General features: G+C 40.1%; 1 protein-coding gene across 2 annotated transcripts in view; it reads left to right on the top strand.

Moving 5' to 3' along the window:
- The first annotated feature begins 632 nt into the window (after window positions 1-632).
- LOC136864354 (leucine-rich repeats and immunoglobulin-like domains protein 3) overlaps window positions 633-24366 on the top strand; it is a 238509-nt gene continuing 214775 nt past the window's right edge. For both annotated transcript variants that reach the window (XM_067141239.2, XM_067141237.2), the window contains exons 1-2: window positions 633-1109; window positions 21083-21154. In XM_067141239.2, coding sequence (XP_066997340.2) covers window positions 925-1109; window positions 21083-21154 — 257 coding nt within the window. In that variant the 5' untranslated portion in view covers window positions 633-924. The remainder of the gene's footprint in view (window positions 1110-21082; window positions 21155-24366) is intronic.

Raw genomic sequence — 24366 nt, 5'->3', positions numbered from 1 at the left:
GGACTCGCCAGATTCTCGCGAGTCCAATCGTCACTCGCGGATATCACTACTGATTAGTAGTTGTCGGCAACAGTTCACAATGAAAGATGTGTGTGACGAAGCTGGTGTTTTTTTCGTAAAAATTTGCTCTCCTGGTCTGGTGTTATGAGCTAAAAATTAAGAGATATCAACTCAAAACAAACCCATGTTTCCAAAAAGTCCGGCTACTCGATTCGCTATTTTTGAACGATCGACAGTAACATTCTGTGGTTTGGAGTCGGTCTTGCTGAAATACGTCAGGCTCCTGTGGGTAGATTTACTGGCACGTAAAGAACCCCTGCGGGACATAATTCTAGCAATTCAGCGTCTCCGGAAACCGTAGAATGTGGTTAGTGGGTCGTAAATACAATAACACTAATGATATAATACGTTGTTCGGCTTTATGTGAGTGTTAATAATTCGTTGGTTTGATTTTATTCCTTCGATTTCAACTTTGTGGGTTTTTTTTAAATACTATATTTCAGACAAAGTTTTGTTTACCTAACATGGTGATTAAGATAGAAGAAAATGTAATGTTTAACTTAATTATTCCTTGAACTGTTTTTGATGTTGGTAGTTCGCTTCAGCCTCTTGTCATCTAACATCTCTGCAATGGACGGTTACCTGCAGAATCCAAGGAGATATGAGGAAAACATTAGTTGAAGTTTGAAGCAGAAAGATAACTCATAATTCTGATCTACGTTTGAAGTTAATGGGAAGTTCTTATTGCTTAATGCAACATGCATTACAATACCGTTGTACTTTTACCAGTGTTTTCGAACTAAATGTTTTGAGTTGTGGTGACATTTGTGAGCTATTACGATGTAGGTGTTAACAAGGGTATGGTGTGAAAACTTGAATAATAAATATCGCGAATGTTTCTGAGTGGAGTGGGGGTTGTCCAATATGGCAAGCCCCACTTTGCTTCGAGTTATTTTTTGTTATTTCGTGTGGTTGATGTCTTCGTCTGAGAGTTTAGTGGAAAACAATCAGTGCCCTTCCTCTTGTTCATGTCTGGGAAAGTTCGTGGATTGCAGCAGACGAGACCTTCTAGTAGTGCCAAAGGATCTCCCCAACTGGACAGATCATTTGTAAGTTTCACAAATTTTTAGTTCATCGTAAGTTAATTTAGGTGCCCTGGGTCATCTGACTGATACTTTCCGAGTGAAGGGTAGATTACTGAATCTTGTCTATGTACCTCTGTCGTATGAAGTGTTCATCAACATCTGTCGTTTTAACCGGTTTTGTTCGTCAGTGTTTATATATAAGAAGCAGAAATATCATCACATAAACAGGCTATGCAGACCGCAGGCTTGGTTCACACAAACCATTCTGTGATAATTACCATGGGAATACACCTGCTATAATTCTAATACAGAAACTATTGTCCAAGGAAGGGAAGAAGGAATAGTTTTAACATTGTACTTTTTAAAAAATCTCATCAATCTCCTTCTCCTGCCACCTGTACTCCACCTCTCTCCTCTTATCCTGTCTGACATTTATTTACATCTTACACGAATTTAACTTGCCTCCTGGTGATGTGTCGATTTTAAGATTTAAGGCTTATATATAGGCTTGCAGCGGATGAGACCTAGTAGTGCCAAAGGATCTCCCCAACTGGACAGATCATTTGTAAGTTTCACAAATTACCATTAAGACAGACAGCATTTTGAATCAACTCGTATTTATTAATTTTATTTAACGCGCACAATGTGCAAAGAATTACTATATAAATCATTAGTCTTCGTTGCAAAATTTCACCAGTGATTCTGATCGCTGTTTACAATTTAAAACATGGTACCTAGTACAGTGTGCACCACATCTTAAACATACACAGTTCAAACCTGGTTCATGATGACGCTTTATATTACACAGTTTATAATGGAACCCATGAACGGAGAACCTTGTCAGCAGGTGTCGCAGTTCATATCCACCTTGAACCCACTCGCGATTTAGCATGGCATCGGTAGAGTAGAAATCTTCCCAGATGTCAACCTTCTTCGATCGTAGGTCTCGAAGCAGATGTGTATAGGGTGTTGTTGCTGGAAGTAACAACTGTAACCTTAGCTCTTCCACATAAAATCCCTCTCTGGATAGCTCATACACGAGCCGGGAAGGAGAATATTTGGAGAGGCACAGAGCCCGTTTCAAGTAGATTGCCTTCAACTTCTCGATTTTATCTAACTGTTTCATACTCAAATGTTCCCAAATGTTTTCCAAGCCATATGTTGCTATAGGGCTGATTTTTAGATGAGAGTTTTATGGCCGTTTCTAAAGACAAGTTTCTCAGGTGCTTAATGTCTGATATTGCTTTCATAGATGCATTTAGACGGTCTATGAGATGGAGGGTGAAAACATTACCTTGGGTTTGAAAAATTACACCCAAGTATTTAAAATGCTTTACGGACTTAAGTTCTTGGTCTTCATAATAGAAGATTCCATGAGGTCCCCCTCTTCTAAACGTCATGGACACTGTTTTTTCTACATTCAGTTTGAGCTCATTTTTCTTTATCCAGCCTACTATTTGGTTGAATGATTCCTGGAGTTCCTTCTCTGACGTTGATGTTAAGACCATATCATCAGCGTACATTAATAGTTGGACGCTTTCCTGGTTTACCAAATCTACTATGTCTGCTGTCGCAATGATGAATAATAATGGAATTAACGGGTCTCCCTGTAATACCCCGGTTGTTTGTTCCAAAATAATAGATTTGGTAATGCCATCATCTACTTCTATTGAATTGTTGAGCAGTAAGTTCCTAATCAGCGGTATAAGGTAGTTCGTACTACCAATGAAATTCTCCACTTTTTCTAACAGTATGGTTCTGCTTATGGTGTCAAAAGCTTTCGAATAATCTATAAAGATGGCATGCAATTTACCCCCTGGTTTCTTTAAGGCTTCTTCTATGTCATTCTGGAGACAGCGGATAGCTAAAGTAGTTGATTTTCCTTTTCTAAATCCGAATTGCGACTCCGGTAGGTTATTTTCCACCAGTTTAATGAGACGTTTACCCACTAATGAAGTTAAAGTCTTTAGTAGAGTACATTCTAGCGCTATTCCTCTATATGAGTTGGGATCTGCGGTATCACCTTTGCCTTTATATAGCATTTTAATAGTAGATTTTCTCCAGTTGTCTGGTATCCTACCTTGCCGCAAGCATTCATTCATTAGGCGAGTGATGGATTCACCCAATTTTGGGAGAGCAGCTTTAAGATGTTCATTAAAAAGGTATTAAAAACTCGTATTTATTGCACAAGGTGCTACTATTGTATGTGACTGAATTGCTTTCAACATAAATTTGAGGAACGATAAAAAGAACATGAAACCCAAATCACGAATTTCGTTACCACGACACTCTCCTGCTATAAAAACGAGACCATATAGCTTATCTGCCTTCATTTCAGCCACATATATATTTAACAAAAATTGCTGAATCACAGTAGAGGACAAATACAGGTAGTCCAGAACATAGATTGCTGAGGTTGGACAACCTGCCTGTCATCATTCATGAGTCGCTGTTGAATGGTGTGTGTGTGTTTTTTTTTACTGTGCTAGTTAACAATATTGTCCCTATTTTGCACAATAATAGTGAAAACCCATGTTCACTGCAACTATAGTTGACTGGATATTTCTTTTCTGTAAAGAATATCTATTTTTACTGTTTGCTGTAAACAATGTATGATATGTATGTTGTTGGTTCGCCAGCTCCTTGCGTATATTCCGGACGAAACCTTGATAGACCCAGTGGTGCCAACTATTACGGATTGTCCGTAATTAGTACGGATTTTACCTCACGATTACGGAATTACGGTCAAAGGGGAAATTATTACGGAAAAGCTGACATTATCAGGAAAATAATTTTCAACGGGAAAAAAGAAAAGAAGGCGAAAGGATTGAACATTTCTCCTAAATCGTCCTCATTTCAATGCTTGTGAATTGACAATGATACTTATTCGATCGTGATTTCCTTTTGCTACCCATAAGCGTTGTAAAATTCATTGTGAAGGAAGGAGCTTCAGTAATGTTGTATTTGCTGTGTTAAGTGCACTGACAGTTGACAGAAAGATTGAGAAAGAAGTGAGACCTGCATTAAGCACATCTGCACTGGAATCGCTTATGGTTCAGAAGATGAAAATGCCATCAGAGTGGGAAGGATGCTTCAAGAAAACCTACACTGAAAAGCTGCTGTTGCGTGAGAAACAAGCTACAAGGAATGTTTTATCACATAACTAACAGGTTGTGTGCTAATGTTATTGTGTAATATGATATACTTTCAGATAGATTGCTAGAGGGAAGGGCAAAAGGGGTGTCATTATCAAGAAGGCGATTACTGATAATCAACATCAAAGGTTGGTACCTCTGTAGACCAATAATTAATTCAATATTTATGTTTATTGGGTAAAGCTTCTTTACCCGGTGTGCGAAAGTGAGGTTAGACATCCAACATGGCGTGACACGGACGACGTCACGTAACACACGGGAGGCTTGCCAACTTACGCATTCTTAGTGACAAGACCAGAGCTTGGCCTGGTTTTGGAAAGATAGGTTAGAGCTGCTAAATTACATTTTTTTTCTTGCCGTGCAGTATGCGCCGCGGCCATAGTTAAGAGCCTCTCGAAGGGAGTGTGGCTCCCGAAGGGGGCCACTCTTCTCATGACAGAGCATGGCCTGGATTTGCAAAGATAGGTTACATCGAGTTAGGACATGGTTCTCTTACTTTTAGCGAATATAGCAGCCCTGTACTTGCACATGATGCGAGCTCTGTCGGAGACATTACAAAGCTTCTCTGGCGAATAGGAGCTCTTCGCGAACATTAGCCGGCCAATAGGAACACAGCACGTGGTCGCTATCATCTCATTTACACAGTCTCAGTTTTAATTCTTCTATATAAGTAAGAATACTTTTTGGGGCGGGATGGTGGGTTTCTGGCAAGCATGAAGGAAGGATCTCTCCTTTCTGCTACTTAAGGCATTGTTGCACATCATTCTTATATGATTTTTATCATCCCCAAGTCTGCCCACCGGGTACAGAAGCGGCACCGTTTATTGCATTCAGCCATTGTCACCAACAGTAATTTCAATTACTACAGTCAATCAATTAGAAATTCTGTTGGACCTAAGCGAATCTAACCTAATTCCGTTAAGATCGCTATCTTTTGGTGGATCACAACCTAACCTGTCACTGTCAGAGGTATTCAGTGGATCACAACCTAACCGGTCAACATCAGTGGTTTTTGGTGGATTATAAAGGTCTTGTCACAAGCCAATGTTGTCCCAAGAGATGCTGGAGGCCTGTTGGCGGCTTCACAGCCCTAACCTGGGTGCGTAGCCCCCAGACCCCGTTTCCTTGCCCCCGCCCCAATTGTCTTGTCACTAGCCAGACCTAACCAATCAAGCCCAACGGTCTTGTCGCTACCCAGACCTAATCAAGGTAGAACCTAGTGTACACACTCCAGCTTACAACATACAACTTCGCGAAGAAATAGATATGAATCATACCTTAAAATCCTTGTAGAAGGGAGATGTATTCATTCTCCACTTGAAGATGTGCAACCAGCAGTTGGCACTACATCCACAGGTGCAAAAGAATCAGCAATGCCAGTAACAAGTTAAACGAGTTTAAAGACTTGCAGTGTGAATGAAGATAATGTTACATCGGGTTCTCCAAGTTGTCATTGGAAGATGTCTCAACTCTTGTGATGAAGCCTCTGCAGCATTCAAAATAATGTTCCCAGACAGTGAAATTGCTCAAAACTTTACTATGGGCAAGACCAAGGCTTCCTATGTTATAAATCGTGGATTAGCCCCATATTTTAGAGAAAGTTTGAAAAATGACAAACAGTGCTCTGACTACGTTGTTTGTTTTGACGAATCATTAAACAAATTTGCCCAAGAGGACAAATGGATTTTGTATAACGTTTTGGGATGAAATCTTCAAAAATATCAACAAAGTATTGGAATAGTGTGTTTTTAGGCAGGGCAACTTCAGATCACTTATTAGATGGGTTTATACATGGACTCTCCTTACCTTTAGGAAATATTTTGCAAGTCTTCAATGGATGGGCAAATGTTAACCTTAGTTTTATTTTAAAACTTGAAAATCATTTGCAGTTGCTAAACCCTGAGGGCAAATCTCTTCTTGATATAGGCATATGCAGTTTGCGTACAGTGAATGGAGCCATGAAAACTGAGATCTCCAAAATTGACTGGGACCTTTTTCATTTTTTTAGATCTCTGTACCTTCTTTTTAAAGATGCCTTTCTCAGCGTGCTAAATCTGCAGACATAACAACAAGCACCACATTTCCGTACAAGTTCACTGGAATAAGATGGTTGGAAAATGATGCTATGTTAATCAAGCTCATAAAATATATGATCACATTGACAAATTTGTTAAAGTGTATATTGAAAAAGACCTTCAATACCTTCTGTTACCACGTTTTTAGTGGTCCAGAGAGGGAAAGAAGCATGTGGGGTGAATGGCTGGATAAAGCGTAAATCAAAGTTTAAGTATTGCTAGCAAAATCTGAGAAAAAAATATTTTCTTCCTTTTCCTGTGCTAGAATCTTTTAATCATGAAGAAAATAAGGAACACTTTACCCAAAGAGCTGATAAGCTTAAAACATTACAACCAGGGAGTTCAAAAGCTCACAAAAATCTTACAATAGAGGAGCTCGTGAGCTCAGGAACTTTTACAAATACTGTGATAAAATTGCTGAAAAAGTCAAACGACAGTTCTGTTTCCTAATGGAGGAAGCTCAGAACAATGCAGGTATCAGCAAACAAATTAATAACTCTTTTTCTAAAATTTTACTACAGTCATTTAGGAGAAGATGAGAAATGTGAAGATTGGTGTATAATTTCATTTTATCCCATGGTAATGTATTTGTTGAGACAGGCTTTACCAAACAACTTGGTCGTGCGGTTAGGGGTGCACAGCTGTGAACTTGCATTCGGGTGATCATGGGTTCAAACCCCACTGTTGGCAGCCCTGATGATGGTTTTTCGTGGTCTCTCACTTTCACACCAGGCAAATGCTGACCTTAGATAAGGTCACACCCGCTTCCTTCCAAATCCTAGCCCTTTCCTATCCCATCATTGCCATAAGACCTATCTGTGTTGGTGCAACGTAAAGCCAGTTCTAAAAATTAGAAAGGAAAGGACAGGGTTTCCTGTCAATGAACATTTACTAGTCGAAAATCTTCTAGAAGAATAACTTGTAAAGTAAGTAAACTCGTGTCCTCATCCCGAGGTAGTGCAGCTCTTTTCAAGGCACACCCCCATTGGAGGTGAGCTGCATGTACCATTTCAACCACTTACCAGCCCTCCTGCCATTCTTAAATTTTTGGCAGTACCGGGAATCAAACCCGGGCCCCCGAGGACGGCAGCTAATAACACTAACCGTTACACTACGGACAGAATAACTTGTGATAGTGTGGAACAGGTTGGTGGTTCGAGGAATGTTACTATCAAGAGAACTATGCTGTCCTCGATCTGAGCTGCAAGAAGAAGGTATCAGTCATACTTGGAAAAGAAAAAAGAAAATCAATCAGAAGAGGAAAAGAAGAAAATGGATGGAAGGGAAATTGAATTACAATGGAAAGAGTTGGATGAAAAACAAGAAAAGTTGAGAAATCAAAATGAAAACAGTATTTTCGATAAGTGCAAATGTTTCTTTTTCATTCCTATCTTATTTCGACTGATTTGTCATCAAATTTGAAAACTGATTTGAGTATAGACCTAGGCTAGTGGAATTCGCTTTATTCACCTACGTTACACACACAAGTTTCTTGCTTTTGATCTCAAGAGTGATTTAACCCAGATAAAGGTGACGTCCTTCCAGAAGGATGTGTGCTGAGGTGGGAAAATATTCATTTATTGTATGTGGGTTTTTTTTTGTTGACTGAATTTGCACCTATTTACCTTGTCCACACAACGCATTCTAACAGAATAGCCGTGCAATATTCTTTTTTGTTTACTCAACTTTTTCAGAAGTAACTTAAATGAGCGAGTTACTAAAAATGGATGACTTGGGTTAGTAGATTTGCTTGATGTTTGCATTGTTTGTGGAAATGATCAATGTTATGGCATCTCAAGAGGTTCCTTGAACAGACTAACCAGTCATACGGGTTTACACAAAGATATCCGGTGGTCTAGTTTGATGTTTTGTAAGCATCCTTCCACAAGGACGTCAGCCGTTAACCACAGGACTTTGATTGCAAAGCTTTTGCGAGCATACTTTTCTTCTATTCCTTATGTTAGCAAAATATAGGCCTATCATCTGTACCGCAGTTATTCAGATATGTCACGTTCATCTCCCCTTGTATGGGCAACCAAGCAACAGGTATGTGTAATGGTTTGAGCCTTATCAGGGAGCTGGAATACTGCCGCAAAACTACGTATTCCGACAAGGATGTAGGCATGTAGGCTAGTGTTTGTATGACGTATGTTGACCAGATTGAGAACTTTCATAAGGAATCTGTTTTGGCAATTTTAAATTCACAACCCCTTCTGAAAGACTTATGCAGAAGAAATATGGCCACTGCTACGATAAAGACTGACTGAACCAGCAAGGCCACGAACCTACTACACTGGCGTAGCAGGAGGAGAGGTGATAGTCCCAGGTAGCGGATAGGGGGTCCTAACCGGCTGGCCGGCGGACTTGAGGGAAATAAAATACCTCTCGTGGAAAAAGCACACAACCCGCTGTGGGTGGGGAATGCAGATGAAGAATACACCCACGGTATCCCCTGCCTGTCGTAAGAGGCAGCTAAAAGAGGCGACCAAGGGACGTTTGTATTGGAACCATGAAACTACTTGTGATTAGTACCACCATGCGGGGAACACCATGGGTCGCTTTTACTTGCGCATAGTGCCACTATGTTAGGTACCAAATAGGTTTGTGATTAGTAGCAACAGAGTGCGTTGCTGGCTTCTACAGTACCTGTGATTAGTACCACTAGAAGAGACACCATGGTTCTGGCTTGCCTATGATTAGTACCCACTATATGAGGAACACCACAGGATAGTGCGGGTCCCTGTGGTTAATACACGTATGTGATGAAGACCATAGGTTTGCGTTGCCTGTAAATGGCACCGCAGTGTGCAAAACACCATAGGTCTGTATTCCATGTGTGAATTTCATTACCTGTGAGTAGTACCATACTGTGTGGAATGCCACGAGTCTACGCTACTTTCAGTTAGTACCGCAACATGACAAATACCATGGTTCTACTTTCCTAGCAATAAGTACCATTATGAGGGGCTGATGACTTGGATTTTGGCCCCCTTTACACTAAAAGCATCATCAATTCAGTATTATGCTACAGAGGCAGTCCCTTGGTCAATAATACTCTTGTTTCACATTCTGTGAATGCGAGACGTTGGGGGTCGGATCCACTGATTGTTTTAACTTCATATCCATCCATTCATTCTTTGTCCCCATGTTTTGAATTCTGGTCAGTGGAGGATTTTGGACTTTTAATTTGTCATTCAATTTCGTCTCATTTCATACCATTAGGGGCCGATGACCTAGATGTTAGGCCCCTTTAAACAACAATCATCATCATTATCATCATGAATCAGCAAGGACTGTGACATAATGAAGGGAAGTGACATGAAAAAGAAGCCTTTAGGAACTTTTGACGTCAGATTCCATATTAGTAGCTATATGGAATGATAAAAGTGTGGTTACTGTGGTCACTAATTTTGATACTGTCACTTGAGCTCGTTGAATGCCACTTTATTCAGAGCAGCGGAAGAAATGGACACTAATTGACCAACCAAGGTTCATTAACAATTATAATAAGCACATTAGTGGTATTGATCGAGCAAATCAGTACATTTCTCCCTATTGGGTGTCGATCAGAGGAAATGGTAATTTCCCATAATTGCACATTGCATTGATGCTTGGCAGCTCTACCCAGCTAATGGAGGTAGGCTAGACTATTTAGCATTTCGCCGATGGATCACAACAGCTATCCCTAGAATCAGATCGCCAGGTAGGTTTGACCAGAGGAAGGCCATGTAAAGAATTGATTCCAGGTATGATATGAAGGGACATTTTGAAGCAGACTTGCCTACAAATACAGTTATGGAAGAAACGTAGCAGCTTCACTGCTGTCACTGTATGAAGAAAACGACGTGTGAAATGTGAGGTATCCCTTCATGTTTCAAGTTTCATTATCACACTAGAACCTGTGTCAGAAGTCTTCTAAGTACACAGTTTCTGTTCTTCCCACAAACGGTTCAGAGCATATGTATCCAGCTGACGTCCTTCCAGAAGGATCAGCAGCTTTTCGAAAACTTTTGGACAGAAAAAAAACGAAGTTCATTGTGTTCATTTGAATGCTTTCAAGTATTTTGTTGGAAAAAGAAAGTAGATGCTAACAAAAATTAATTCAGCCTTATCTGGGTTAAATCCTCTCGACTGGGTGAGTTGGCCGTGCGGTTAGGGGTGTGCAGCTGTAAGCTTACATCCGGGAGATAGTGGGTACGAAACCCACTTTCGGCAGCCCTGAAGATGGTTTTCCGTTGTTTCCCATTTTCACACCAGGCAAATGCTGGGGCTGTACCGTAAGACCACGGCTGCCTCCTTCCCACTCCTAGGTCTTTCCTATCCCATCGTCATCATAAGATCTATCTGTGTCGGTGCGATGCAAAGCTAGTTGTAAAAAAAATTCTCTCGAGTCACTGTTAGGCTACTGAAGTTTAATTTTTATATATGCTATAGTGTACCTTTTATTGAATTACTCAATTGAAAAGTTGATTCTTACCTTGTTTTCCAAAATTCTAATTCATATCTTTTAATAACTTAAATATAATTCCAGTGTTTATTAAAATTGAGTTTTTTATATTTTATTTCTTGACATATGGAACTACTGTAATTAATTAAGGTACTTGAAAACACCTTCATTCATATGTTACCTACATACACTACAAATACATGTTAATTTCTTCTTGTTGTAGACAACTTTTGATATCAAGAGTCCTTTAAATCCACATGAATAGTATTGGATTACTGTGGTAAAATAATTTTCATATTTGAATCACTCTATTAATAAGTCAGTTGTAACTTTTTTCCTTGGAAATAACATAAATGTACATGTTACCATTAAAATATTTATTATGTTTATAATTATGTAAAGTGCCATCAGTGTAATTGTTTTTCAGTAAATAGTTTTTGCTAGGTGGCTTTACGTCGCACCGACACAGATAGGTCTTATGGCGATGATGGGATAGGAAAGGCCTAGGAGTTGGAAGGAAGCGGCCGTGGCCTTAATTAAGGTTCAGCCCCAGCATTTGCCTGGTATGAAAATGGGAAACCACGGAAAACCATTTTCAGGGCTGCCGATAGTGGGATTCGAACCTACTATCTCCCGGATGCAAGCTCACAGCCGCGCGCCTCTACGCGCACGGCCAACTCGCCCGGTTGTAAATAGTTTAAAAAAAGAAAGTGGAGAGTGAGTTAGTCCAGCTATGGGGACAGATATGCTGTTAGACAAATTAACTTGTCACTCAGTTTTCATGAGTCAGGGAAAATTTTCTTAGTAGGTCAGGGAAAGTCAGGGGAAACTTGAAACACGATGTTCAGGAAACCCCCCCCCCAGAGGTACATTTACTTTTATAACCTAATAAAGAGCAGCACACGGCATTTTCCATTGCTTAAGTAGCTACTACTAGCGTTGCTATTGGCCAACGTAAAGTGGGATGCGACGTAATTCCCAGCAGTCATGAGAATTAAGTATACTCTGTTACCAACACCTGCAGAATAAAAGCACAAATAAATAGAACCTGTAAAGGAGCATACTGTCTGCATGGCAATGAAGAAAAAGGTCATTTAGTTGCTGTAACCTGTTTTTGCACATCCAGGCCAATTTCTTGTCATGAGAATAGTGGCCTCTTTGGCCACACTCCCTTTGAGAGTCTTTTTCTATGGCCATGGTGCATACTGTCCGCACAACAAGAAAGAAGGTAATTTAGTAGCTGTAACCTATCTTTGCACATTCAGAAAAATATCTACCATGAAGCTTGCATTCGGGGGATGGTGGTGGGTTTGAATCCCACCATAAGCAAGTTGGTTTTCTCTGGTTTCCCATTTTCACAACAGGTGAATAGGGGCTGTACCTTAATTAACTCATTGGCATACTTTGCCGCCTGCCAGGCGGCCATGCGTGCAGTGACCATTCACACACAGACGCCTGGCAGGCGGTCTGCTGAGAGGTAAACTTTCTGCAACTGGTTCAAGCCTTCTGTCCATAGATTGCATGACATGCAGTATACAGTCTGTAAACTGAGAATCTGCTCTCTCTCTTTCTCTTGAAGTTGGAATGAACATCACAGATTGCATCACACAGCAGGTAATCGCTCTCCAAGTAGGGTGATTACCTCCTTGATAATTAGCAGAAATGGCAGATACTAGTAAACATTGTATTTCAAGCAACGAATTCGAACGTATATTATGGGATAGAGTGAATTGGGCAGTGATGTATTTTTAGAAAATTAATCAATTTTATTTGCTAGCAGTGAAAATTATAGCAGCATAACAAAAAAATTCACGTTACTGATGGCATGTTTGAAAGTTTGAAAGTAATAATGATAATGAAGTCCATCCTGCCTACAAAAGAAGACAAAGGAAGGTGGCTGGGAATGGAGTAAATCATAATGATTTTATATGAAATTCTGGAATAAAATCCTTCATAAACAGGACCCTCCCTCCAGATCCTTCCCCTCTACACATTTCCCAACATGTGATTCACAACTCCATGGGATGAGATAGCTACTGAAAGAATCAGTTTTGCCAATCAGTTAATCATAGAAAAAAATTCCAACTCACCCTGTATGAGTTCACAGGGAACATTTCACAAGACTTATAACCGTAAACCATGCTGTGACTGTGTTGAAAGCAAGACCGGCAAAACAGTTGTAATGACATATGGCTATGAAAGTATTTGGTGGCTTTGCATTTCCAGGAGTGTTTTAGGGTGTTTCACACGATGAAAACGTACAAATTGTTCTTCTGGGTGCTGCACTTCATCACATCAAACAAGGTCATGATTAAAATTCAGTATGTTGCAGATTACATGTATAAAAAGTAGTGTAAAACTGTATCTTATGCGTGAAAAAATGGTATACATGTGCATGCTCAGTACATTAAAATGAGTATGGCAATGGGTTAAGACCAGAAACATTACCTTCCCAGTCCTGACCCTTTCCCATCCTTGCGTCGCTGAAAATCTTTTGCGTGTTATTGCGACGTTAAACCACTAGCAAGATAACATAAATATTCTGATTATTTTGGAATTTGCTTTGCCCAGTGTAGCTGTGGACATCTGTATGATGATCTATTCTGTCCGGTTTGCCTTCTTCAGGTGCTTGTATTTTGTAGGATTGGTCTCCTGGTTTCTTTATGTGAATTCTTGAAATCTAGTCTTCAACTGTTTTTGTCCATCTGTTCCTTCTCTTCTTGTCCAGACTGCTAGTGAGATCATCTGCTACTTCTATCCGACAGCTCTCTAGAAAGTCTTGATGTGGAAGATCACTGGAATTGCTTCCAATTGCTACACATTTTTAAAAATATTACAGTACTTAAAAATTATTATTTAAACTAGCATTTAGCAGAATAGAATCCAGTACAATATATTGTTGTTTAAATTCTAGCTTACTGCAGCTCTAATAGAAGTCACACATCTTCTTTTCCTTCAGCTTTTCCCATACCTGTGGGGTTGCAGGTGTGAACTGCGTCGCACATGTGGATTTGGCCCTGTTTTACGGCCGGATGCCCTTTATGATGCCAACCCTGTATGGGGGGATGTTATCACTATTGCGTGTTTCTGTGGTGTTGGGTAGTGTAGTGTGTTGTTTGATTATGAAGAGGAAAGTGTTGGGGCAGACACAAACACCCAGTCCCCGAGCCAGAGAATTAATCAAAAGTGATTAAAATCCCCAAACCGACTGTGAATCAAACCCGATTAAAATCCCCGACCCAGCCGGGAATCAAACCTGGGACCCTCTGAACCGAAGGCCAGTACACCGACCATTCGGCCAATGAGTTAGACTAATAGAAGTCACACTATAAAATAAAACTAACAAATATTATGAGTAATTCTGTGTTGTATTCTGTACTGAATCTATGAAATGCATTTATTGCATAAAACCATCATTGTTGTATTTCATGATGCACTGTTTACCAATACTGTATTTTTAAATCTTAATTTGGATAAATTTCACATACAAACACTAACTTCAGTTAACTAGAAGAAACAGTAATCTTCTTTTGGCATAAGGTGCTAAACCTGCTTGGTGGTACGAAATTGCACTAGCGTCACATGAATATCATGTCAGTTGGCATGGCAGCAGTGCTGATCTGCATCATAATGCCAGTTCAGGGGCTTTTGCAGCATCTATGCTACAGTATCTTGTGGCTGCTCATGTTGTAGCTTTAACTGCCCGCTGTACTATATATACATCTACTTTGCATTCTCTAAAGATCTTGTGTAACATTTCCCCTTGTTTTTTCTGCTTATGCCTTCATTGTTTAGGTGGAAGCTGTGGAGAGCTCTTCAGGGAGTCAAACCTTTGATCAAGCCTTTGCATGGCTTTCATAAAGGCCTTTAGATGTGTGCATGTGCTGCTTCAGTTCAAGTGATAAGTCTTGGATGCTGTGGTGTGTTCTTTGGATTAGGTGATAGCAATCCCTTTGTTCCTACAGTAACCGTTCTTTGGCATCACCCAAGGGACACGCACAGTTTCAGGAATGCTATGAACATGAACATCCATTGTCCCCCAATTCTTTATGGCAGTACGGAGAGAGTCACCACCAATGGTAGACACCTTTGAGATATTTCCGTCTTAGAAGATACCTTTCTGGACAAGCTCCATTGCCAGGTGCTCATGCCTTATTTTGTGAAACCCTACTTCAGTTGATATTGTATGATTTTGCATGAATAATGGACTTAAAGCTTTTATTTTCCTATGCTAATTTATTACCGTCAGCATGAAAAAAAAATGAAAACCTACAACCTGTTTTCCAGTCATTGACCGGGTCAGGAATGGAATGAATGAAGCAGATATAGGCTATTAGTACGATGGGGTCGCCACTCCCAGAGTGATTTATTAATGACTGATGGATCCTATGAAATGAGAATGGAGAGTGTTGCTGGAATGAAAGTTGACAGGGAAAACCGGAGTACCCGGAGAAAAACCTGTCCCACCTCCGCTTTGTCCAGCACAAATCTCACATGGAGTGACCGGGATTTGAACCACGGTATCCAGCGGTGAGAGGCCGTACCGTCAGCATATCATTATAAAATTTAACATTGTTGAAAATAATGTAGATTGGTTGGTAAGAAAGTTGAAATAGGATAGATAGAAAAATAAATAAATAAATATTAAAAAATGCCCCCGTATTTCTAGATTTAATTGGTTTATGCCACTTTCAATAAATTCCTCACTAAATTTTAGCAACCAGGCAAGTTGGCCATATGTGGTTAGGGGTGCGCAGCTGTGAGCTTGCATCCGGGAGATAATGAGCTCGAACCCCACTGTCGGCAGCCCTGAAGATGGTTTTCCATGGTTTCCCATTTTCACACCAGGCAAATGCTGGGCTGTACCTTAATTAAGGCCACAGCCACTTCCTTCCCACTCCTAGCCCTTTCCTATACCATCGTCGCCATAAGACCTCTGTGTGTTGGTGCGACGGAATGCAAATTCTAAAAATAAGAAATTAAAATTTAGCAAATTATCACAAGAACTCTCTTTGAAGCCAGCTATTGATTGACATAGTGTATTCAGATTTAAGGTAATCCAAAATGTTACAGATTTAGAGATTTTGGCAGACCATTTCATTCTGGCCACTGACTTTCTAGATGACACTTCTCATCATCATCATTTCCCTTTATCCAGCTGTAGCCGGATAGGGGCAAATATGGTTCCTCTCCACTTTCTTCGGTCTTTCCACCACTCCTCCTCCAACACTGTGTCCCAGTCCAGGTTTCTTTCTATAATGCTGCGTTGGATGGTATCCTTCCATCTCAATCGTGGTCGTCCACGGCCTCTCCTTCCTTGGATTTGCATTTCCATCACCTTTTTTGGCATTCTTTCGTCGCTCATTTGCTTTATGTGCCCAAACCATCTTAGTCGGCTCTTCTCTATTCTATCATTCATTTTCTCCACTCCAATTTCTTCCCGGATTTTCTCATTCCTTATTTTGTCTCGTCTACTCTTCTGTATCATACTCCTCAAGAATTTCATTTCGGTTGCCTGTATTCGACTCTCATCCTTCTTTGTCATTGTCCAAGTTTCTGCTCCGTAAGTTGTTATGGGTACGTAATACATCTTGTACATAGTATCCTTTGCTTCCATTGGCACATCTTTGTCCCATAACATATTTCTTACACTATGATAGAAACAACTTCCAGCTTGAATCCTTTTACTAATCTCAGCATCCAGTCGAGCATTCTCCATTAATTCACTCCCCAGGTATTTAAACGTTTCCACTACTTCCAGGGGCTTGTCTGCAAGTCTAATTTGACCTTTCCCTTCTTTCTCCCCTCTAGTCATAACAAGAGTTTTACTCTTTTCTACACTTATTTTCAATCCACATTCTTCATTCTTCCCATTCACCACATTCAATTGTTCTTGAACCTTCCTGTCTTCTTCTCCCCAAATCACAATATCATCTGCAAATAACATCATGTTCATTTCTCTTCCTCCATATGCTGCTTTTGCTGTTCTAATGATGTCATCCATTACTATTGTAAACAAGATTGGTGATAGAACACTTCCCTGTCTCAGCCCACTAGTTATTTTGAACCAACTTGTCCTGCCAACTTGTGTTTGCACGCAACTGCAACATTCCTTATACAATGCCATGATCATTTTTATTAATCCCTGTCCAATTCCTTTTTGCACCAGACTGTCCCAAACTTTCGTCCTAGGGACACTGTCATATATCTTTTCAATATCAATGAATGTCATCACCATATCATTCCCGTACTCCCAATGCTTTTCCATTAGTTGTCTCATAATGAAAATGGGCTCTATTGTTGACCTTCCACTTCTGAAACCAAACTGATTTTCCTGTATCTGCTTCTCAACCCTTAACCTTATTCTACTTTCCAGTATCCTTTCCATTATCTTAGCAACATGGGATATTAGAGTAATTCCCCTGTAGTTCTTCAAAACTTTCTTATCACCTTTCTTGAAAATTGGGATGATTATTCCTTTTTGCCAATCCTCAGGGACCTCCTTATTTTCCCAGACATTCCTGAGAACCCGATATGTCCACTGCAGGCCTACGGCTCCAGCTGCCTTTATCATCTCCACTGAAATTTCATCTATTCCAGCAGTTTTTCCATTCTTCATCTTTCTTACTGCCATTTCAATTTCATTCATTGTAATTTCTTTATCCATTTCTTCGTCAACTAATTGCCTTTCTTGGTCGTCCATTGAATGACTGTCATCCGTTCTTATGTTCAGCAGCTTCTGAAAATACTCTCTCCATCTATTTCTTATTTCTTCTGGCTTTGTTAAAATTATGTCACCTTCATCCTTCACAAATCTGGTGTTTACTTGATCTCTCTTTTTGTTTCTTAAGATACCATACAGTAATTTCTTGCTGCCCTGCGTATCATCTCTCAATTTCTGTGTGAATAAGGCCCAGCTTTTCCTCTTTTCTTCCTCCACTACTTTCTTGGCCAAATTCTTTGCCTCCACATATTTTCTTCTACTTTCTTCAGTCTTAGATGTTTTCCATGCTTTCCATGCCATTTTCTTTTCCTTCACTTTAATCTTTACCCTATCATTCCACCAGTGTGTTTCTTTGTCTTTCACATTTCCTGATGTTCTACCACACACCTTTTCTGCACATCCAACCAGTGCTTCCTTAAATATTTTCCATTCCTCTTCAACATTCCCCACCTCTGTCCTGGGTACCAAGGGTATTATTTCCCTTTGAAATTCTTCTTGTATGCTTTTCTCCTTCAACTTCCATATTTTAATTCTTTTCTCTCTTCTTAATTGGGGTTTTTCAATCTTTCCAACTTTCAGTTTTCCTATCACAACTGTATGATCTCCACCAAAGGCTTCTTCAGGCATGGCTGTTACATCTACAAGGTTCTTCCGGTGTTCTTTCTCTATGATTATATAATCAATCATGGTCTTTGTTCGTCTGTCTCCCCAGCCATACCTTGTAATCTTCTGACTGTTCTTCTTCCTAAACCAGGTGTTTCCAACAATCATTTGATTCCTCATGCAAAAATCCACCAACAACTCGCCTTCTGGATTTACATTTCCATATCCGAAGGGCCCTACAACATCTTCCTTTCCTTGTCTTTCCATTCCAACTTGTGCATTTAGATCTCCCATCAATAGTACTTCCTTATCTTCTATCTGTCTCTCCACTTCCTCTAAGAAGTCCTCTAGATGTTCATCTGTGCAACCAGTTTGTGGGGCATACAACTGAAATAGATCTTTCATGCCATTTTCAAACTGGAGTCTCATCATCATCATCCTATCGCTGATGTACTTTGTATATTCCAGATATTCTTGGATTTCTCTTCTAAGTATGATGGCAACTCCATTTTTTGCTTCAGATCCTCCGCTGTAATACAGCCTGTATCCTTCTCTCAGAGGGATCTCCCCTGTACCCCTCTTCTTGGTCTCGCACAGTCCAAGTATGGCTATATCTTTTTCTATCATGAAGTCAACCAGTTCTTCTGCCTTTCCCGTCAGTGTCAGTACATTAACTGTTGCAATTTTGATGTAGTTTGGTGCTGGTTGCCCATTTTTCACAGTTCCCCCAGCACCTGAAGAGCTGCGCGTCGCTTTTAGCAGGGGACGCCCTAACCTTTTCCGAGGCACCATATCTGCTTTGTCCATATAGGCTATTGTTACGATGGGCTCGCCTCACCCAAAGGCATTTTATACCTACTGCCAGGTTCAAAATTAGGCCGCCCCTAACATGGAGACAGGCGCCTTTCGTAGCCGCTCCTCTGGAGTACAGACGCTACGGGTATGCCCCTTCCGCCATCTCCGCCGTTCCGAAGTCCACCTTCTCCGCCGTAGATGCCGTTGAGGTCTTCACTCGTAACCCTGAGCTGGGACCCATACCAGATGTTACACACCGGGTCAGTGTGCTCTGGGACTCACATAGGCAGGGGCGCCACTCCCTGGATAGGGCTGCCTCCGAAGAGGGTCCCTACCTGCTACCTATTGGTGATTAAAAATAAAGATGACACTTCTATAGGGCTAAATTTTCTTGTTTCATCTTGATATGTCTGAATTTTCTCTTTTGTTTGTATTCACTGTCATAGCCCAAAGATTTATTGGTTTCCGAATTGCATGTAAAGCATAATACACTGTTCAAACAAGTAATTTGGATACATTTTAGACGTTCTTAACTCCATTGTACGAATGCATAGTGGGATGAGAATTGGGCTTCCATGGTAATAGCGTGTCCTGTTTACACAAGAGGACCCCATTGTCATTCTTGGTTGTTCGTTCAGACTAAGGTAGGTGACGGGGAACGTAGTTGTTTTTCAGTGAAGCCACTTGTGCAATTTTATTGCTTCAAGAAGGGTAACCGCCGTGATGCATTGCAGAATGCTAAGGGTTGCTGAGAATACATGTGTTTTTTTTTTGTAAGTTGCTTTACGTCGCACCGACACAGATATGTCTTATGGCGACGATGGGACAGGAAAGGGCTAGGCGTGGGAAGGGAAGCGTCTGTGGGGTTAATTAAGGTACAGCCCCAGCATTTGCATTTTGTGAAAATGGGAAACCACGGAAAACCATCTTCAGGACTGCCGACAGTGGGGTTCGAACCCACTATCTCCCGAATACTGGATACTAGCCGCACTTAAGCGACTGCAGCTATCGAGCTTGGTCGATATGGTATCTGTGGAATTGTTTCTAGGTGACTGGAAGTGTTACGAGCCCCACAGCACAGGCTGCCAGAGGAAAACAACCCCAGGGCAGGATCGTTTTGTGCATGTACATGTTCTCCGAAACTGCCAAGTTACACGATTAGCACTTTAGTGGACTTACAGTAGGCTTCTTGAGTATGAGTTAGTGACCAAATAGTCGGAAACTGGCTTTGAGAGGCCAATTTAAGATCCTAACCACCTGCTTAAATACCAACACTGTACACACGACATCGTGGTAGGAGACTACAGATTGCTAGATATCACCCGCACCGCCAGCTAAGACTCTGGCATCCTGTGCTGTTCTGGGATGAATCTCCTTTTGTGTTCTGTCATTCTGATGGTTATCTGTGAGTCTGGAGAAGGTGTGGAGAGTGATTTCATCTGACAGCTGTACAATGTACCATTACTTATGGACGTGGATCTGTTATGGTATGGGCAGGCACAAGGCTTGACACAAAAACCAATCTCATGATTCACAAGAAATCCATAACTGCCCAGTGGTATATTGAAGAGATCTTAGTACCACGTGTGATTGAGTGGGCACGCAGAAGTCACACCTTGAATCCGATCGAACAAGTCTAGGACCAACTGGAGCAAAACTCCGAGCTAGAAATCCACCACCCCAAACACTACAAACTTTTGAAGACACCCTCATGGATAAGTGGAAATGTTTGCTTCAGCCGAATGTGCAGTTCCATGTCAGATGCATGAGAAGGCGTTGTGAAGCTGTTATCCATGCGAGGGATAGCAATACTCCTTATTAAGACACTTAATTACCAGGTAGCCATTTTAGTGTATAACCAGAGACCACTTTGATTATGAAACGTGTGTAACCACATCACGTATTGAGTGTCCAAAGAACGCTTTTCATTTCTTTCCTTAATTGTTGCAAAAAAAGTTTATTTTCAATGCATGTCTGTTTTTATTTCCATTTGTATGCATATCATGGTTTATTTCCATATGTATATATATCATGGAGGTATGAAGATACAAAAAATGTCTCTTTTTAAGTATAATTTTATAGGTAGTGTTTCCTCTCATTTGAAATGTCTTTAAATATTCTCCATATTTTAATTGTGTTGAGATACCAATGATCACATTGCTTTCATTACAAACTTCTCTTTTTTTTATTTATTTTAGAGACCTTCAAAACAATGCCATCACCAGTTTAACAAAAGAGTCGTTTCAAGATTTGGAAAGACTTTACAAATTGTAAGTACCGGTATATTATTTACATTTGAAATTTTATAATATTTTGTGCTTTAATAATTAATATGTAATTCCAGGTGCTTATGATTTTGTGGTAAACATATGCGTACAATTTACCTGTAAATAGGCTATGCTGAAAATGTCACTGACCTACCATACATCATCATGGGACCAAAACATGCAAAATAAAAATTAAGATAGGAACAGATCACCAACAATATAGGAATTTGAAAGCAACAAAAATAACTTCCTTCCTCCCTTACATTTATGACCACAGAATGCGTTTAATTGTAGAAAAATCTCGTGTATCCAGGTCACATCAAATAATTTTAGTTTTCAAGAATACCAAGTGAGTTGCCTGCACGGTGTGGGTCACATAGGATGCATGAGCTTGCATTTAGGAGTTGGTGGATTTGAACCCAACTCTCGGCAGCCTTGAAGATGGTTTTCTGCGTGTTCCCTTTCTCACACCTGGTAAATACTGGGGTTCTATCTCAAGTAAGGCCACGGTTACCGTGATGTAAAACAAGTAGGAGAAAGGGGAAAAAAATCAACATTTCCATCAAACTAATCGACAATAACTCACAGGATGTCTACATTCTAAAAAAATCATGGAAAGCCTGTGAAAAATGTTTATCAAGGAAATAGACAAAACGAAAAAAATATTGAGAAAGACTGGAAATCTTCCCGGGTGATATTTTTGATTGGAATTTTTGGTGATCTTTTCTGCTGAGACAGACTATTGTAGCATTTTTTCCCTAGGTATTTTTTTCACAAGAAATGCACCGCAATTAAGCTTATATAATCTTTCTTGTGTAAATCGCATCCTTGATAATTCGTATTTTCCTTCATTATTAAAATTCAATGTCCCACAGATTAAAGTATGATGTTTACTTACATTCTAAGTTGAAAATACCAGAACAGCCAGTTAATATATCTCACCACTCCACAGTCCGGCTCCATGGCTAAATGGTTAGCGTTCTGGCCTTTGGCCACAGGTGTCCCGGGTTCGATTCCCGGCAGGATCAGGAATTTTAACCATCATCGGTTAATTCTGCTGGCACAGGGGCTGGGTGTATGCGTCGTCTTCGTTATAATTTCATCCTTATCACGGCGTGTGCATGTCACCTACGGGAGTCAAGTCAGACGACCTGCACCTGGAGAGCCGAACATGTCCTCGGACACTCCCGGCACTAAAAGCTATATGCCGTTTCATTTACCACTTCACAGAATATGCAGTAAGTATAATAGCATGGCCATGAACAAGTAGGAAGCAAAATTTTGTCCCAGCTCAAGCTTATGATTTAGGCTCTAAGGAAAGTAAAATGTGGTCAGTTCCTTAGTAGCTAAGTTACTGATAATTATTACATGAAGTTGTTACCATCATAATGTTCATTTTTGCATGTTTACCATGTTTCAATATCATGATCATCATCTATATATATAAAATAAGAGTTTTGTCTGTACATTGCTCAGAATTTGAAAAGAATGGTATTTCTGTATCGATCATGTCCACAGTAACAAGAGAATGCAGTTTTTACTTTTCCGTAATTTCTGTCTGTCTGTATGTATGTATGTACACGCATCACGAGAAAACGGCTGAAGAGAATTTAATAAAAATTGGTATGTAAAGTCGGTGGGTGAGCCGCTACAATCTAGGCTATAAATTATTTTATTCACGCTGAGGGAAATGGTAGTTTAGGGGAAGGACTAAAATACCATTCTCAAATATTTATATTATTAGTGGTCATATCGATAAATACTACATAACTAAATTTCTGATCATTACGTCTTATGCATTTTTACCGTACCGGCTATGATAACACAGATATTCATGAATTTGAATTTTTGTTGCCGAGTCCATATCAATGCGGAGCCCCGACAAAATGGGTAAACAGAATTTAATGATAATCGGTATATAGAGTCGGGGAATAAGAAACTACAGTTTAAGCTATAAACAATGTTATTCACCTTGGGTGAAATGGTAGTTTAGGGGAAGGCACCTAAAATTTCATTTTTAAATACCTATGTTCTTGGTCCTATGGAAAAGTACAACATAACAAAAGTTATAGAGAATATAATTTCCGATCGTTTGTTTTATTCAGTTTTACCGTACCGACTATGATAAGAGTGGTATTTCAGAACTAGAAGACAATTAATAATGTGACGGCCTACAATATCGAATGCGCGTAACATAGATCAACAATAACATTACACTGACCGTTGTTTGTTGTAATGTTCTTTGTCTCTTATGCTGACATTCAACTCCGATAGATGGGATTACTGCTGCGTACCGAGTATAACAGCCTAACTGAATATTGGCGGGAAATAGCTGAGGAGTTAGATAACTTTCTTCTTTAGCATGCCAATCCTCTGGTTCATACATTTTCTGATACTGCTGGTACGTAACACACTAGTTCATTATAGTATGCCAGCTATTCGATACCTGCTCTGACGCGCTGTTTTGAATGAGCAGTGTGCGCACATAAGTCAGAGGCTCAGTTAGTAGTAGTATGAACTGGTCTGGAATTACAATTTAGCCCTATTCCAAATTATAGTACCAGAATTCACTAAATAACTCAAAATTCAACCTTGAAAAGAGCTGTTTCTTAGGAAAAGCTTCTTCCTCTTTATTCATTAAATCTACATTAATTTTATTCCAAATTAACAGCGAAGATGTGGTTTCTTCTCTGGCTTGGAGGAAAAATTGCCTCCACGTCAGATAGTTCCTTCCCCCGCCAGTATAGTGAACAGAGATTTTCCGACTCATCAGGTACTCCGAGGAAGCCGATAAGTAAACGGGCATAGTTTTTGCCCTGGGACTATCTACTATTTGAACACCACCCCCCCCCCACCCACCCCCCCACCCCCGCCGAAAAAAAGGACAATTGTTCGCGGATCACGGATGTCTGCGTCTTGGTCATTCCAGCTCTGTAGCTTTGGACTGTTAGTTATAGAGAATATAATTTCCGATCATTTATGTTTTATTCAGTTTTACCGTACCGACTATGATAAGAGTGTACTGTTCGTTAAAAGTGAAAAAATGTGTGGTTTTTCATTTGATCGAGTATTTCATATGAAGGCATTGCTTTTAATCGCGCCATTCCTACCGACGTCATTGTAATGACCCATGTTCATTTCAGTTGGGAAAACCACTAAGAGAGTCTTTCTGAGAATCTATAAAGGCAGGCGGAGAGTGAGTGTCTGCCATTATA

The sequence above is a fragment of the Anabrus simplex genome, chromosome 2 (assembly GCF_040414725.1).
Source record: "Anabrus simplex isolate iqAnaSimp1 chromosome 2, ASM4041472v1, whole genome shotgun sequence".
Taxonomy (NCBI): Eukaryota; Metazoa; Arthropoda; class Insecta; order Orthoptera; family Tettigoniidae; genus Anabrus; species Anabrus simplex.
The sequence above is the reverse complement of the archived record's forward strand: the minus strand, read 5'-3'. Positions and strand labels throughout refer to the sequence as shown.